At 42.1% G+C, this 15,627-nt stretch overlaps 1 protein-coding gene across 2 annotated transcripts; it reads left to right on the plus strand.

Moving 5' to 3' along the window:
- Positions 1 to 57: 57 nt before the first annotated feature.
- On the plus strand, positions 58 to 13,781 carry LOC139376103 (E3 ubiquitin-protein ligase MARCHF6-like). 2 transcript variants are annotated; one of them, XM_071118291.1, is made up of 26 exons: positions 58 to 339; positions 1,030 to 1,129; positions 1,450 to 1,523; positions 2,188 to 2,331; positions 2,443 to 2,515; positions 2,655 to 2,829; positions 3,041 to 3,218; positions 3,513 to 3,574; positions 3,699 to 3,731; positions 3,827 to 3,878; positions 3,973 to 4,031; positions 4,231 to 4,311; positions 4,423 to 4,491; positions 4,713 to 4,787; positions 4,897 to 5,031; positions 5,155 to 5,274; positions 5,383 to 5,483; positions 7,566 to 7,703; positions 8,902 to 9,097; positions 9,275 to 9,344; positions 9,477 to 9,676; positions 10,600 to 10,734; positions 11,279 to 11,368; positions 11,515 to 11,662; positions 11,796 to 11,931; positions 12,208 to 13,781. In XM_071118291.1, the coding sequence occupies exons 1-26, from the start codon at positions 321 to 323 to the stop codon at positions 12,296 to 12,298; spliced, it is 2,754 nt and encodes a 917-aa protein (XP_070974392.1). In that variant the 5' UTR covers positions 58 to 320; the 3' UTR covers positions 12,299 to 13,781. The 2 variants fall into 2 exon arrangements, with proteins under 2 accessions (XP_070974392.1, XP_070974393.1); XM_071118292.1 differs by having other exon boundaries at positions 9,477 to 9,658.
- Positions 13,782 to 15,627: the final 1,846 nt, after the last annotated feature.

The raw sequence follows: 15,627 nt of genomic DNA on the forward strand, positions 1-15,627 counted from the left end.
ATTTGTTTAATGTTAATTGTTTTAAATATAAAAGTGCGCAGCTTACTCTTTTACGGTAACTCAATACCGTCAGCATGTTGATAGTTGCTGTGCATAGCAGTTTTTACCGTAGCTAGCCTAGCCCCCGGAGTGCCTGATAAAATTGCTACATTGTATCCCCACGGGGAATCAAATAGTGAAGTTACACTGTAACCAGTCATCGAATCGAACATCATTCTGAGATGTGTTTTTTTAGTTCGCTGGCTGCTAGGCTTTTCACCAACAAGCCAGACGGTGTTGTGTGTTGACTGAAACGAGGACAGTGTGCGTCAGCATTCAAGATGGACACCGCCGAGGAAGGTAGCTAGCAACCTCGTCAACCCATCTTGTTAACAAATTTACGTTACAGAATTAGTTAACCTCCTGTTGTGACACACATTTGATTGCGCCTCAAGGAATCTGTTTTGTCGCAAATTGACTAACCGATTTTTTATACCGAAGCTACAACCTGCATGAAGTAGCTAGCATCACTAGCTAACGTTAGCTAGCTTTAGCTAAGTTACATGCACTCACCACTAAGTCTAAGATGAAGTATAACCCACCTTTATCACTGCTAGTTAATAGCTAGCTTACTGACTTCTCTGCACTTCTACACGTTGTTGATTACATTTCAATTCAATAGACTTGTGATGTATCCGTCCTCCAGTTCTAGCTAGTTAACTAATCAACATAGCTAACATAACAACAATAATATAGAATGTACCTGTTTGCCAACCCACCCAGTATGTGGCACCCATTAGTGCTGCCAATCACTTGATCAGTGACAGGTAATGCATGGAAATGATTCGTTGCTCTTTTGTAAAGTTAATCAAAAGCCCCAGAGTATTTACAAATGAAAGGTCCTGACAAAAAGAGTCTTGAGATCACTGAAAGATCTGCTAGCTATGTTTTCATGCAAGTTGCACATAATGGTTTCTCAAAACAAAGCCTATTTGAATTTCATGAACCCTGTTCTCGATTTTGTCTGATTCATGTCCTTGTCTTCTGCAGGGGATATATGCCGGGTCTGCCGGTCTGAAGGAACCCAGGACAAGCCACTATATCACCCCTGTGTTTGCACAGGAAGTATAAAATTCATCCATCAAGAATGGTATGTGTTGCTGGTTGGTTGTATACTCAAACACAGGGCCAGTGGCATTTCTTTAGAGACAGACTGGGTTCTTGCCAGAGCATGATACATTCAACAGAGAGGAGCAGAGCCAAGTATTACTATGGGAACGGTGTAATGGAAGCCAGGGTTTGACAAGTTGCCATGAAAATGTGATCTGTTAGCCAGAGATGGGCTCTGCTACTAGATCGCTCTCTGTGCTAAATCTAGATAGATGAACTGTCCTTAAGCAACTGAAATTGATATTTTATATTGCTGCACATGTGACACCACACTTACATAATCCATCTGTATTTTCACAGCTTGGTACAATGGCTAAAACACAGCAGAAAAGAATACTGTGAGTTATGCAAACACAGATTTGCTTTTACACCAAGTAAGTCATTCAATTTAATTTCCTTCTATATACCTATTCTGTTTAACATATTATTCAATGCAGCATTTACTTAAGTTATATGGGGTTCCAACAACGTGACTAACGTATAGGCTTAACCTACCTCATAGGGTCATTTGCCTGTTTTGACAGGGATTGCAGTCCAATATCATCATCCAATGACTGACCTCTAACTTATTTCTTGAAGTATTTTATTTTGAAGTGCATATGCGGTCTTGATCAGCCCCAGGAAGTATTACTTATTCTCATTTGAGTAAGACTGTGAGCTGCCCTGACTAGTTATCATTCAAGACAGGCCTAGGGGACACACGCATGGCCTTGTCTATACTAATCCATTACTCTAGTATTGCTCAATCTAATCTCTATTTCTCTTACCGGAGTCCGTCTGCCATCCTCATTCATTTAGTGAGAGATTTAAATTGTAGTTTTCTCAGATGATTAAATTGTCTAAAGGACAATCATAGTCTGTCATGATACCAATAGAAAATACTTTGCCACATTTCTGACCAGACAACTGTTATGATCCAATGCAAGCTTTTCTTAGTTCTGAATGGACCCAATTAGGACCAGTAAAGGAAGATTGGAATTTGAGGATGTGAAAAAGAAATATCCTGTTTTGATACTTTCTTTCCTCTGTTTTTTCCAGTCTATTCTCCAGACATGCCTTCCCGACTGCCTGTTCAGGACATATTTGCGGGGCTGGTGACAAGTGTAGGCACAGCTATTAGATACTGGTTTCACTACACACTAGTTGCCTTTGCTTGGCTGGGAGTCGTTCCTCTCACAGCATGTAAGTACAAATGTTTGAAAATACAGTCTAGTGGTACATGTTGTTCAGTAAGCTATCCATTGTTGGCCTTGTTGAATATGTCAGTGTGTGTTGACGGTCTTATTCCCGCAGGTCGCATCTACAAGTGTCTGTTTACCGGCTCTGTGAGCTCACTCCTTACCCTGCCATTAGATATGCTTTCTACGTAAGATGGTCATTATTTTCTTCTCCTGAACCTGTACAAAACAATACCCTGTAAAAACATTAAACAAATGTTGTCTAGTCATTTAGCCAGTAACATTCTGACTCACCATGAGACAATTGTAATGTCCCTTCATCCACAGAGAGAACTTGATGGCGGACTGCTTGCAGGGTTGTTTTGTGGTGACGTGTACGCTCTGCGCCTTCATCAGTCTGGTGTGGCTGCGGGAGCAGATTGTTCATGGTGGTGCCCCCCAGTGGCTGGAGCAGAATCAGCAGCAGCAGCCACAACATGCACCAGCTCCACAACTTAATGAGGTAACCAAAAATCCCACTACAAATTCAAGTCAGTCACTCTTTGGGTGAACATAATTATGTGTTAACTATAGCATTTCTTCACTGCAAATTGTCATTTCTAAGTTGAGTCTTAAAGAGCGCTCAATACACTCTTCCTTAACCAGAGATAGCCTCTTCTAATGTTCTGGAGCTACCGCACCCACCTTTGTGTCCCATGTCTTTTCCCCAACAGCAGGGTCCTGGGCAGGGGGTGGGTGAGAACCAGCCTGCTCCTGCTGCTGCTGCGCCCCTGGCGGACAATGGTCCAGCGGCTGAGGTCCCTGACATCCAGGTGGACCCGGCAGAGGACATGGAGCTGGAGGACGAGGCTGGGGCTGAGGATGTAGGGGACGCCAACAATGGTGCACACGGTATGAATCTTCGAATGGAAAGGTTCTAGCCTGGACCCAGATCTGTTTGCACCATTTGGTATAATGGCATTTATAGACTGGCACTCAGGCTATAAAGGTTCAAGATGTTAACCTAATGCAGCCTTATTTCAAAGGTTAATTTAGGATGGTGGTTTTGCATTTTACAACATTTTTATATCAATGTATATTTTGTCATCATAGACATTAATCTGTAGGGCATATCTGGACTGCTTGTTTGACAAAGTGTTAATTTGAGGTGTCAATAAGTGTGGTTCTGCTTTTGTCTCTTTGTAGATGACATGAATTGGAATGCCCTGGAATGGGACCGGGCAGCAGAGGAGCTAACATGGGAGAGGGTGAGTTTGAATTAGAATTCCCTCTGGCCAATTTGTGTGTTATACCCATCGGTCATTGTTGTGTATAAGAAATGTGAAGTGAAATTGAACATTCTGTTTTTTTTTTTTTTTTTTTTTTTCACAGATGCTTGGTCTTGATGGCTCCTTGGTTTTCCTGGTAAGTAGCTCATTCCCCATGTTTGATGAAATGTCGTACTCTTTTGAGAAAATCTTCAGGTTGTTGTAAATATGTTGTCCCTCTTTCTTCATCAGGAGCATGTCTTCTGGGTGGTCTCACTAAACACACTCTTCATTTTGGTGTTCGGTGCGTGTCATTAAACTTATGTTAAGAGTGCCATTTTGATTAAAAAAAGTATATCTAAATGAATATTATAACAGTGACTAACATTTCTTTTCAGCTTTTTGTCCGTATCATATTGGACATTTCTCAGTTGTGGGTCTTGGCTTTGAAAATAATGTAAGTACCAGCTTAGTGTAAATTACATTGAATTTAAGGCCTTTCTCCTGCGTGTAACTAGAGAGATTATATTTGAAATCTGTATGAATAGATTTTATGAAGTTTGTTTTGGAATTTGAATGACTCGCTCCATACATTGTTGAGCTGCTTTGCAGTGTCAGAAAGAAGATTATTTTAATCATGTAATTTCCTGTTGCAGGTGCAGGCCTCCCACTTCGAAGGCCTCATCACCACCATCGTAGGCTACATCTTCCTGGCCATGACATTAATACTGTGCCATGTATCCTCTGGTATCTGTTACAAAACTGTGTTATAGCCTAGTTTTAGTCTCTTATAGATATGTAGTACCTGTGATGTATTGCATGTGTTTTTTCCTTAATGAAAATCCCAGGGATTGGCAGCGTTGGTGAGATTCCAAAGATCCAGACACCTTTTAGGAGTGTGCTACATTGTTGTCAAGGTACTGAACATTATGATAATGATTTTGTCCTTGATTGGGAATGCATAGCCTGACTGGTATATGGGCTCAGAAGTATATACATACAGCATATTGTGTTTATCTTGGATACAGTGTATTCTCAGTCTGGATTACCATATAAACTAACAATTTGCCTTCTATTGCCATTTGAAATAAACACCAGTTATAACACCAGTTATAATACATATATTATGATTAACCAGGTATCCCTGCTGGTAGTTGTGGAGATCGGTGTGTTCCCTGTCATCTGTGGCTGGTGGCTCGACATCTGCTCACTGGTAAGCCGACCATGTTCTTCTGCTTTAATGATGCGTCCTTTCAAAATAATAATTGATACCTCCATTTTCCTTTTATTGAAAAGCCAAATGTTGTTCTGTGTTGTTGCAGGAGATGTTTGATGCCTCTCTGAAGGACAGAGAGCTGAGTTTTGAGTCTGCTCCCGGCACCACCATGTTCCTCCACTGGCTTGTAGGGATGGTCTACGTCTTCTACTTTGCCTCGTTCATCCTCTTACTGCGAGAGGTGAGATGGTATTCTCTCTCATACCTTCATATCTGTCATTTGAGGTGCCATAAACCTATGTCAAGAGATTTCTGCTGTTGAGTTATGTATCCCAATTGGATCTGTTTCTAATTGTCGCTCTAGGTGCTGAGACCTGGTGTTTTATGGTTTCTCAGAAACCTGAACGATCCTGATTTTAATCCTGTCCAAGAAATGATTCACCTGCCAATATACAGACATCTCAGAAGATTAATTTTATCAGTGGTGAGTTGCAACCCACTTATTCCTATCTAATAAACAATGTCATAGCTATGGGTGCCTGGACAGGATATACAGTGCCCGTAACACTGGGTTTCTGGTCTTTCTCTGCAGGTGGTGTTTGGCTCCATAGTTTTACTAATGTTGTGGCTTCCCATAAGGACGATCAAATTCATCCTCCCAGCCTTCCTCCCCTACAATGTCATGCTGTACAGGTAAGTGGGGCGGTAGGTAGCCTAGTGGTTAGAGCGCTGGGCAAGATCGAATCCCAGAGCTGACAAGGTAAAAATCTGTCGTTCTGCCCCTGAACAAGGCAGTTAACCCACTGTTCCCCGGGAGGCCATCATTGAAAATAAGAATTTGTTCTTAACTGACTTGCCTAGTTAAATAAAGGTAAATTAAATTTTTTAAAGCCTGGAATAACAATGGAATGACTTGACTTAAGCCATAGGCTCCTAGTAATGTCATGAAGCTGTTACGGCCGAAGTCGACCGTGCTGCAATTACCAGAAGATACAGTGCCTTGCGAAAGTATTCGGCCCCCTTGAACTTTGCGACCTTTTGCCACATTTCAGGCTTCAAACATAAAGATATAAAACTGTATTTTTTTGTGAAGAATCAACAACAAGTGGGACACAATCATGAAGTGGAACGACATTTATTGGATATTTCAAACTTTTTTAGCAAATCAAAAACTGAAAAATTGGGCGTGCAAAATTATTCAGCCCCCTTAAGTTAATACTTTGTAGCGCCCCCTTTTGCTGCAATTACAGCTGTAAGTCGCTTGGGGTATGTCTCTATCAGTTTTGCACATCGAGAGACTGAAATTTTTTCCCCATTCCTCCTTGCAAAACAGCTCGAGCTCAGTGAGGTTGGATGGAGAGCATTTGTGAACAGCAGTTTTCAGTTCTTTCCACAGATTCTCGATTGGATTCAGGTCTGGACTTTGACTTGGCCATTCTAACACCTGGATATGTTTATTTTTGAACCATTCCATTGTAGATTTTGCTTTATGTTTTGGATCATTGTCTTGTTGGAAGACAAATCTCCGTCCCAGTCTCAGGTCTTTTGCAGACTCCATCAGGTTTTCTTCCAGAATGGTCCTGTATTTGGCTCCATCCATCTTCCCATCAATTTTAACCATCTTCCCTGTACCTGCTGAAGAAAAGCAGGCCCAAACCATGATGCTGCCACCACCATGTTTGACAGTGGGGATGGTGTGTTCAGGGTGACGAGCTGTTTTGCTTTTACGCCAAACATAACGTTTTGCATCGTTGCCAAAAAGTTCAATTTTGGTTTCATCTGACCAGAGCACCTTCTTCCACATGTTTGGTGTGTCTCCCAGGTGGCTTGTGGCAAACTTTAAACGACACTTTTTATGGATATCTTTAAGAAATGGCTTTCTTCTTGCCAGTCTTCCATAAAGGCCAGATTTGTGCAATATACGACTGATTGTTGTCCTATGGACAGAGTCTCCCACCTCAGCTGTAGATCTCTGCAGTTCATCCAGAGTGATCATGGGCCTCTTGGCTGCATCTCTGATCAGTCTTCTCCTTGTATGAGCTGAAAGTTTAGAGGGGCTGCCAGGTCTTGGTAGATTTGCAGTGGTCTGATACTCCTTCCATTTCAATATTATCGCTTGCACAGTGCTCCTTGGGATGTTTAAAGCTTGGGAAATCTTTTTGTATCCAAATCCGGCTTTAAACTTCTTCACAACAGTATCTCGGACCTGCCTGGTGTGTTCCTTGTTCTTCATGATGCTCTCTGCGCTTTTAACGGACCTCTGAGACTATCACAGTGCAGGTGCATTTATACGGAGACTTGATTACACACAGGTGGATTGTATTTATCATCGTTAGTCATTTAGGTCAACATTGGATCATTCAGAGATCCTCACTGAACTTCTGGAGAGAGTTTGCTGCACTGAAAGTAAAGGGGCTGAATAATTTTTCACGCCCAATTTTTCAGTTTTTGATTTGTTAAAAAAGTTTGAAATATCCAATAAATGTCGTTCCACTTCATGATTGTGTCCCACTTGTTGTTGATTCTTCACAAAAAAATACAGTTTTATATCTTTATGTTTGAAGCCTGAAATGTGGCAAAAGGTCGCAAAGTTCAAGGGGGCCGAATACTTTTGCAAGGCACTGTAAGTCATTGGCCGGATTATGCCACGCTACAACATCAATAACCAATGCATGTTTAGTAATGAATAAATGCCTCTTCAGTAACTAACAAATATCTCTGTAATGTACTCAGTCATGGATGATGATAATGTCTCTGTCTGTCTCTGTTTCCCAGTGATGCTCCAGTCAGTGAGCTCTCTCTGGAGCTGCTGCTACTTCAGGTGGTTCTGCCTGCGCTGCTGGAACAAGGTCACACACGCCAGTGGCTCAAAGGCCTGGTCAGAGCCTGGACCGTCACCGCTGGATATCTGTTGTGAGTGTCACACACAAACAACAACAAACCAACTCTCTGTTAGACTGTGAGTGTTCTTGGGCTCTATCATTTATATTGGAATCCATTATTTTACTGGGATATACACTGCATGACCAAAAGTATGTGGACACCTGCTTGTCGAATCTCATTAAAAAATCATGGACATTAATATGGAGTTGGTCCCCCTTTTGCTGCTATAACAGCCTCCACTCTTCTGGGAAGGCTTTCCACTAGATGTTGGAACATTGCTGCAGGGACTTGCTTCCATTTAGCCACCAGCATTCGTGAGTTCGGGCACTGATTTTGGGCGATTAGGCCTGGCTCGCAGTCAGCGTTCCAATTCATCCCAAAGGTGTTCAATGGGGTTGAGGTCAGGGCTCTGTGCAGGCCAGTCAAGTTCTTCCGCACTGATCTCGACAAACCATTTCTGTATCGAACTCTCTTTGTTCACTAGGGCATTGTCATGCTGAAACAGGAAAGGGCCTTCCCCAAACTGTTGCAACAAAGTTGGAAGAACAGAATCGTCAAGAAAGTTATTGTATACTGTAGCATTAAGATTTCCCTTCACTGGAACTAAGTGGCCTAGCCCGAACCATGAAAAACAGCCCAAGACCATTATTTCTCCTCCACCAAACTCTACAGTTGGCACTATGCATTGGGGTAGGTAGCGTTCTCCTGGCATCCACCAAACCCAGATTTGTCCATCGGACTGCCAGATGATGAAGCGCGATTCATCACTCCAGAGAACGCGTTTCCACTGCTCCAGAGTCCAATGGCGGCGAGCTTTACACCACTCCAGCCAACGTTTGGCATTGCGCATGGTGATCTTAGGCTTGTGTGCGGCTGCTCGGCCATGGAAACCCATTTCACGAAGCTCCATATCTTATGACGGTGCCACGTTGGAAGTCACTGAGCTCCACAGTAAGGCCATTCTACTGCCAATGTTTGTCTATCGAGATTGCATGACTGTGTGCTCGATTTTATACACCTGTCAGCCACAGGTGTGACTGAAATTGCCGAATCCACTAATTTGAAGAGGTGTCTACATACTTTTTTTTGTATATATATAGTGTAGTTCATGTAGGCTGTTCTCCCATAAAACCAGGGTTAAACCCCAGAGATGCGCTATTATAGACTGACACATATCCTCAGTTAGAAGACTTTGAACCCCATGTTAACGGTGCTGTCTGTGCCACAGAGACCTCCACTCGTACCTGTTGGGTGACCAGGAGGAGAATGACGATGATGCGGACCAGCAGGCCAACAACAATCTGCAGGGGAGGAATAACAACGCCATCCCTGATGGGTTGCACGCTGCCCACCAGGCTATCCTACAGCAGGGAGGTCCTGTCGGCTTCCAGCCCTACCACCAACCCATTAAATTCAGCTTCAGGGTGAGTCATGACTATAACTTGCATATAGTAATGATAATATGATTCACCTGGTAGGAGGTAGCCTGCCTAACTATTCATTAGACCTGACACTTGTTTTCTCTAAGCCATCTTTGTCACAGAGCATTCAAATACATTTCAATGTGGTCTATTCATGTGTATTCATTCTTGTTTTTCTAGATTGTGCTGCTGATTGTGTTCATGTGTGTGACACTGCTGGTGGCCAGTCTGGTGTGCCTCACGTTGCCAGGTGAATTCACTGTATAGTCCACTCAACTCACTCAATGTAATTGCACCGTCCCACTCCACTTTCTTCCACATTTACCTACTGTCACCCTCTCTTACTCTCGCTGTCTCACCCCGTCTCCGCCCCCTGCTACAGTATTCGCCGGCCGGTACCTGATGTCTCTCTGGACGGGCAGCGCAAAGATCCACGAGCTGTACACGGCAGCGTGCGGCCTATACGTGTGCTGGCTGTCCATCAGGGCCATCACCGTTCTGCTGGCCTGGATGCCCCAGGGCAGGAGGGTCATTCTGCTCAAGGTCCAGGAGTGGACCCTCATGGTAATGCTCTGCAACACGGTAATGACTATCAACACCCACCGCCAACACACACTTGAACTCTTCTTCTTCGAACTCATTCTTCTTCTTCTTCTAACTCATTCTTATTGTTTTTCCCCTCACACTTGTAATGCAAACAGCAACTGAATTAGAATAAGCATGTGATTTTATTCTGCAAAATATATGGCAATATAGACACTTATAAGACATACACGAGTGGTATATGTTTTGGGGTTATGTTTTGGGGTTATGCTTTTTTATTATGCTGTGCTTTGTTTGTTTGCAGTGGCTCATCTCTTTTTTATTATTTTTTTATTCAAAAAAAAAAAGTCCCCCTTTTTCTCCCCAATTTCGTGGTATCCAATTGTTAGTAGTTACTATCTTGTCTCATCGCTACGACTCCCGTACGGGCTCGGGAGAGACGAAGGTCGAAATCCATACTTCCTCCGAAACACAACCCAACCAAGCCGCACTGCTTCTTAACACAGCGCGCATCCAAACCAGAAGCCAGCCGCACCAATGTGTCGGAGGAAACACCGTGCACCTGGCGCCCTGGTTAGCGCGCACTGCGCCCGGCCCGCCACGGGAGTCGCTAGTGTGCGATGAGACAAGGATATCCCTACCGGCCAAACCCTCTCTAACCCGGACGACGCTAGGCCAATTGTGCGCTGCCCCATGGACCTCCCGGTCGCGGCCGGCTGCGGCAGAGCCTGGGCGCGAACCCAGAGTCTCTGGTGGCACAGCCCTAGACCACTGCGCCACCCGGGAGGCAGTGGCTCATCTCTGTGTGATTGAGTGGTTCTAGGTCATTCATGTCCTCTATATAGGCTGACTCCGAATGCAATCTGAAGTCCGCTCAGTGAAGTGATACCTACTGTATCTGTGTTGTGTGTTGAGAGGCCCGTGTTTCTAGCCCTCTGTTTTCTATACGTTTTGTACTGTAGATCCTGAAGACGGTGGTCGTTGCTGTGCTGCTGGTTGGAGCCATCCCTCTGCTGCTGGGCCTGCTATTTGAGCTGGTCATAGTAGCTCCTCTCAGGGTGCCATTGGACCAGACACCACTCTTCTACCCCTGGCAGGTACTGTAAGGGCCACCCATCTAACACCAATTACCATATAGCTTTACATTGGATTGAAATGGTAATCTTAAAATGTTACACTTGCCTAATGACTCATCCTGAATTTAATTCCGCTGCTCTATGATCACTCCATACATTGTCTAAAACTGCCTTCCTAGAATAGATTTCTGCTGACGTCAAAATGAGGGGCGTTGTACAGAACAAATTAATCAACGATTGGATCATCTCTAACCAATCAGTATCAAAGTTGATAAGGTCATCATGTTGGCTGACTCTGGCCTAAACCACCGGTTTCTGTGACCAATCAGAACGATCAGAATGTGTTTGCGTTTTACAAAATGTCAGGGAGGCAAGCATGTCAGGGAGATGAAGTGATCGTTTGGCCGGAGCGATGTGAACGGTCAGTCAGCTAATTTGACACTGTGCCTAAAACTTTTATGATGAAGTATTTAGCTTCCTGCAATCGGATAACAGAAGAAGAGTCAACAACAGCCAACAGCGCTGTTTAAGACTAACCTGCTCTTGTTGGGACGTTTTGTTTCAGGACTGGGCTCTCGGAGTGCTCCATGCCAAAATTATTGCTGCCATTACTCTGATGGGTCCCCAGTGGTGGCTGAAAGCCGTGATCGAACAGGTCGCTCCCACAAGACTGTTTTACTATGATTATTACCCTAATTAGTGTGAAGACCTGTAGTATGATGCCATTAATAATATAGCTCCGATTCATTATGAATACGTTTTGGAATTATATTGACTTCCTAGTGTTGTTCCCTCTTCTAGGTGTACGCTAATGGAATTCGCAACATTGATCTCCATTTCATCATCCGTAAGCTGGCTGCTCCGGTTATCTGTGTGCTACTGGTGTCTCTCTGTGTGCCCTATGTCATCTCTGCTGGCATCGTCCCCATCGTAGCTCAATATTCCCCAGGTAAGGCAATTATCAGATAATGAAAGTGTAATTACTGGTTATAGTTGTGTGCCAGAGAGATAGAAATATATACATTATTGGTGAGGGAAAGTGAGCCAATTTATCATTGAACCTCTGATTGCTCTTTCTGTAGGAGTTACCATGGAGATGCAGAATTTGGTGCAGAGGAGAATCTACCCGTTACTGGTCATGGTAGTCATGCTGGTGGGAATCCTCTCCTTCCAGATCCGTCAATTTAAGCGCCTTTATGAGCACATTAAGAATGACAAGTGAGTAGTCTGACATTTTAAGCTCAGCACAACCACAGTTGTTACTTATTGCCGATACTGACCTGACAAAATGGTTTCCGGATGTCTCTCACAGACTGTGTTAGTCTCCATTATGACAGTGGAGCACCATAGTTTCCAATACAAATCATCAAATCAAATGACTTCTCCAAGCCTCCTGAGGATATACTTGTTGGCATACTGGTGTGCCACTTTACACTCTGTAGGCTCTCTCCTTTCATGGCATGGTATTTCTGATTTCTTTTTTTTCTCTCTCAGGTACCTGGTGGGACAGAGACTGGTGAACTATGAACGCAAGGCGGCAGGCAGAAGCACCACAGCCACACACAGCAGCTCTTCCCAGGAGTAGGAGCCGTTATCACCTGACCTGAGAAAACAGCCTCTAGCTGTGAGACCTCTCTTCACATTCATGACTCAAGCACTCGCCTCTCGCAATGTCTTCTTTCACTCCCTGCTTACAAGCGTAGCTGGAGAACTGAGAAGTTTGTTTTACAAAAAAGATTAAACAAAGGCAAAATGACCCTGATAACCAACCAACTTGGATTTGAAAAAATTGTTTAATCTTTGTACATCTTGAAAGAAAAAAATGGTATTTTGTGAATTAATTTATTGAAGACTTTATTGTGTGAGTTCCTGTCGTTAGGTCTGGATGGACTGCTACAGTACCTAACCTGTTTGAATAGGAGGAGGCAGAGTCCCGGGAAGCCTCTTTTCAGCTCTGCTCTATGGGATAATCCCATTGGAACACATGACGGAAGCTCTGCTTTAGAGGGAGCAATGTGAGACAAGGCTGAAGAACTTTGGGATCAGTTTTTGTAGGTTGTATTTATTAGTTTCGATTTCCCTTTTTAGAGGTTTAGTATTACAGTGTGTGGGTGAGAGGTATTACAGTGTGTGGGTGAGAGGTTGTTATTTGCAAGAAAAAAAAGTTCCTATTGGAATGGGTGATTTAGTCTTTCTGTAGCAGGGCTTAAAGCAAGGGACTTTTTAATTCAGATTTATAGATTTCGGTTCACTGACCGGCCACAAAGGAGCTAATGAGTGTGTCAGGCTTCCCTGAATAGCAATATACTGACTTGATGGTCTCCTGTCTCAGGCTGGGTTTATTAATTAACCTAGCTAGACATATATTTATATGATGTAGCTTTAGTGTTTAGTTTCATTTGAGAGAACCCTAAAAGGCAGAGTATCTGCTGAGTTTGGCATTAGGAATTTACAAGATTGTAACTGCTCATGAAATTTGGATAATTTCTACTCTACATTTCTTGCTACACCTGTTCTTACTTATGCACGAATATCAGTCTATTGCACTTTTAAAAAAGCTTTAGCATAGTGGCAATCATTCATAAACCATTTTAGTTAAATCAAGTCAGTATTTCAATCTGGGGGTGAGGACACAAATTAAATTAAATATGAGTTTTCGATCTAGTTTGACACTTTTTGGGGCTGTGTGTTGAGATATGTTTGTAAATAAAGCTTTTTTTTTTCATTTCACTGTGTACCATTGTCTTATCGGTTCAAGGTTTAAGACTTGATTTCCAACTTACAGAGAGTGTATTAAATCCTAAGATTCTATAAGTGACCTTCTAGTAACTTAATATACAAAACTGGATGCTGGTGTTTACATGTTGAGTTTATGCTGACTCATTTTAAGCAAATGTTCTATTTTTATAAGTGCATATAGAGGCAGTTTCAAGTTGTGTAAATCTTGTGTTGTTGTTTTGTATGCTTCATGTTGTTTTTCTGTGTGTTCCTGAGTGGTCAAGTGTGTATTGGTCATCTTAATAAATGGTTACTTGAAAAACCCCATAGAGGTGAATAATAGCATAAAATACTTCCTCTTGTGTTGTATCATGATAAGCCTTGCTCAGTCACCTCTTCCTATATAGCATGTGTGTTTGTTGGGGAGACATTGGCGATATAACAACATCCCTACATGGGAGGATTAACATTGTGTTAAACATTTATTTTTAAATACTGCTAAATTACTTGTGATTGTGTGTGTTACCCCTTGCTTCACATTTGAGTTCTTAACGTAGGCCTACTCTGGTCAATCACTTTATCTGGATTTTGACGATGTGGAAATTTGATGTGGAAACCTTCCAATAAGGCATGGGGCTGATTCCGACCCGAGTTAAGCGTAAATGGAACGTAATTTATTTTTTATGCACTTTTTTCTATGCGTATTCTGACGAATTTAAGGGTGAGAATAACATGCTATTCGTTCGTGGTGGAGATCTAAGAAATGAAGGTGTGGTGGAGGTGTCTACAGATAAACTGTATTCTAATCTTGATTTAATTACCTCATAATTCCAACACTTTTACGTGCAAGGAAACCATGAATAAGGTCAAGCGAACCTGCCAGTTCCAAGTGGAAAAAGCATCTACTTTTTTCAAATATATTGATATATTTTATTGACAAGAGCTATTGCTAAGAGCAAGGTGAATGAGTCGTCCATTTGTAAATACACATAGCAATTGTTTTAGATTATTTTTCCTTATGATCACTGGAGACGAATGTCAAACCAGTCATATGGAAACAAACTGAAAATCACATCAACATGACGTTTTGCGGCCCCTTTTCCACAGTGAAGTAGGCTATAATAGCTGTGCCATTATTCCGAATATTTATTGTGTGCTCTCAATTTGCATGGATGAAATTTGGAGACCCAAACTATAGGCTTGGGGCTGAACCTAATGCGCTTTAGAATGTTTTAATTATATATCCAGGCTTTTCTCTGTTTTATTTTAGATTTTGTATCAGTAATATCCACATACATTTATAACTCACTTTAGTGTTCGTTTTCTTCAATTTGTAGCTTACATTTAGCATCATTCCATTCCGTTGACCTTTCTTTCCTCGGTCACGTCTATGTAGTTGTTCCTGAGGGTTGCTGGCATTAGTGGATCAGATTAGACTAACGTTGTGCAATAATTTGGGACATGAATCCTATTTGAATCATTGTGGAACTCTGACCACACAGCAGGTTAAACCTGGAGCCTGACGCCATGGTTCACGACGACTGGACCATTGTCATACCGTTCCATGATTAGTGAGGATTAGGGGAGATTTATAGAACCATTGTTCAAATCTTATTTTACACTTTCTTTCCGCCTAATATTTATTTCATGGATGATGAACTTAAATATTACAACTTTCAGGATGAATCAAACCACTGTATTTTTGATTGATCAATATATTTTGTGTGTAAAGGCTCTCCAAACCATACATACTTTCCTAATCATTAAAAGTGCCTAAATAGTCAAGATTGGAGTATTTTAATCTACCAATTGGTGTTGAAATGAGGCCAAACATTCATATATTTAGATGGCGTTCTTTCATTGATCACTATGAAACCCTTTCTCTCAATGTATTCTAGTCTGTCGACAAAATTAGAATTAAAGGTACACCAAATTTAAAGGGATGGTTTAAGATAAATGTACTGAAAACCGTATTGAATGAAAACTCCATGAGAAAATCTGTTGGCCAGCAAGTGGGAGGGTTTTCAATGTTTTTTCACTGTAATTTCACTGTAAGGTGCCTGTTGTATTCAGCGCATGTGACAAATACAATTTTATTTTATTTGCTGTTGTATTCAGCGCATGTGACAAATACAAATCAAATACAAATCCATTTTATTTGATGATGCTGTCATCTCATAGCCAATAACATAATCA

Source organism: Oncorhynchus clarkii, chromosome 20 (assembly GCF_045791955.1).
Source record: "Oncorhynchus clarkii lewisi isolate Uvic-CL-2024 chromosome 20, UVic_Ocla_1.0, whole genome shotgun sequence".
Classification (NCBI taxonomy): Eukaryota; Metazoa; Chordata; class Actinopteri; order Salmoniformes; family Salmonidae; genus Oncorhynchus; species Oncorhynchus clarkii.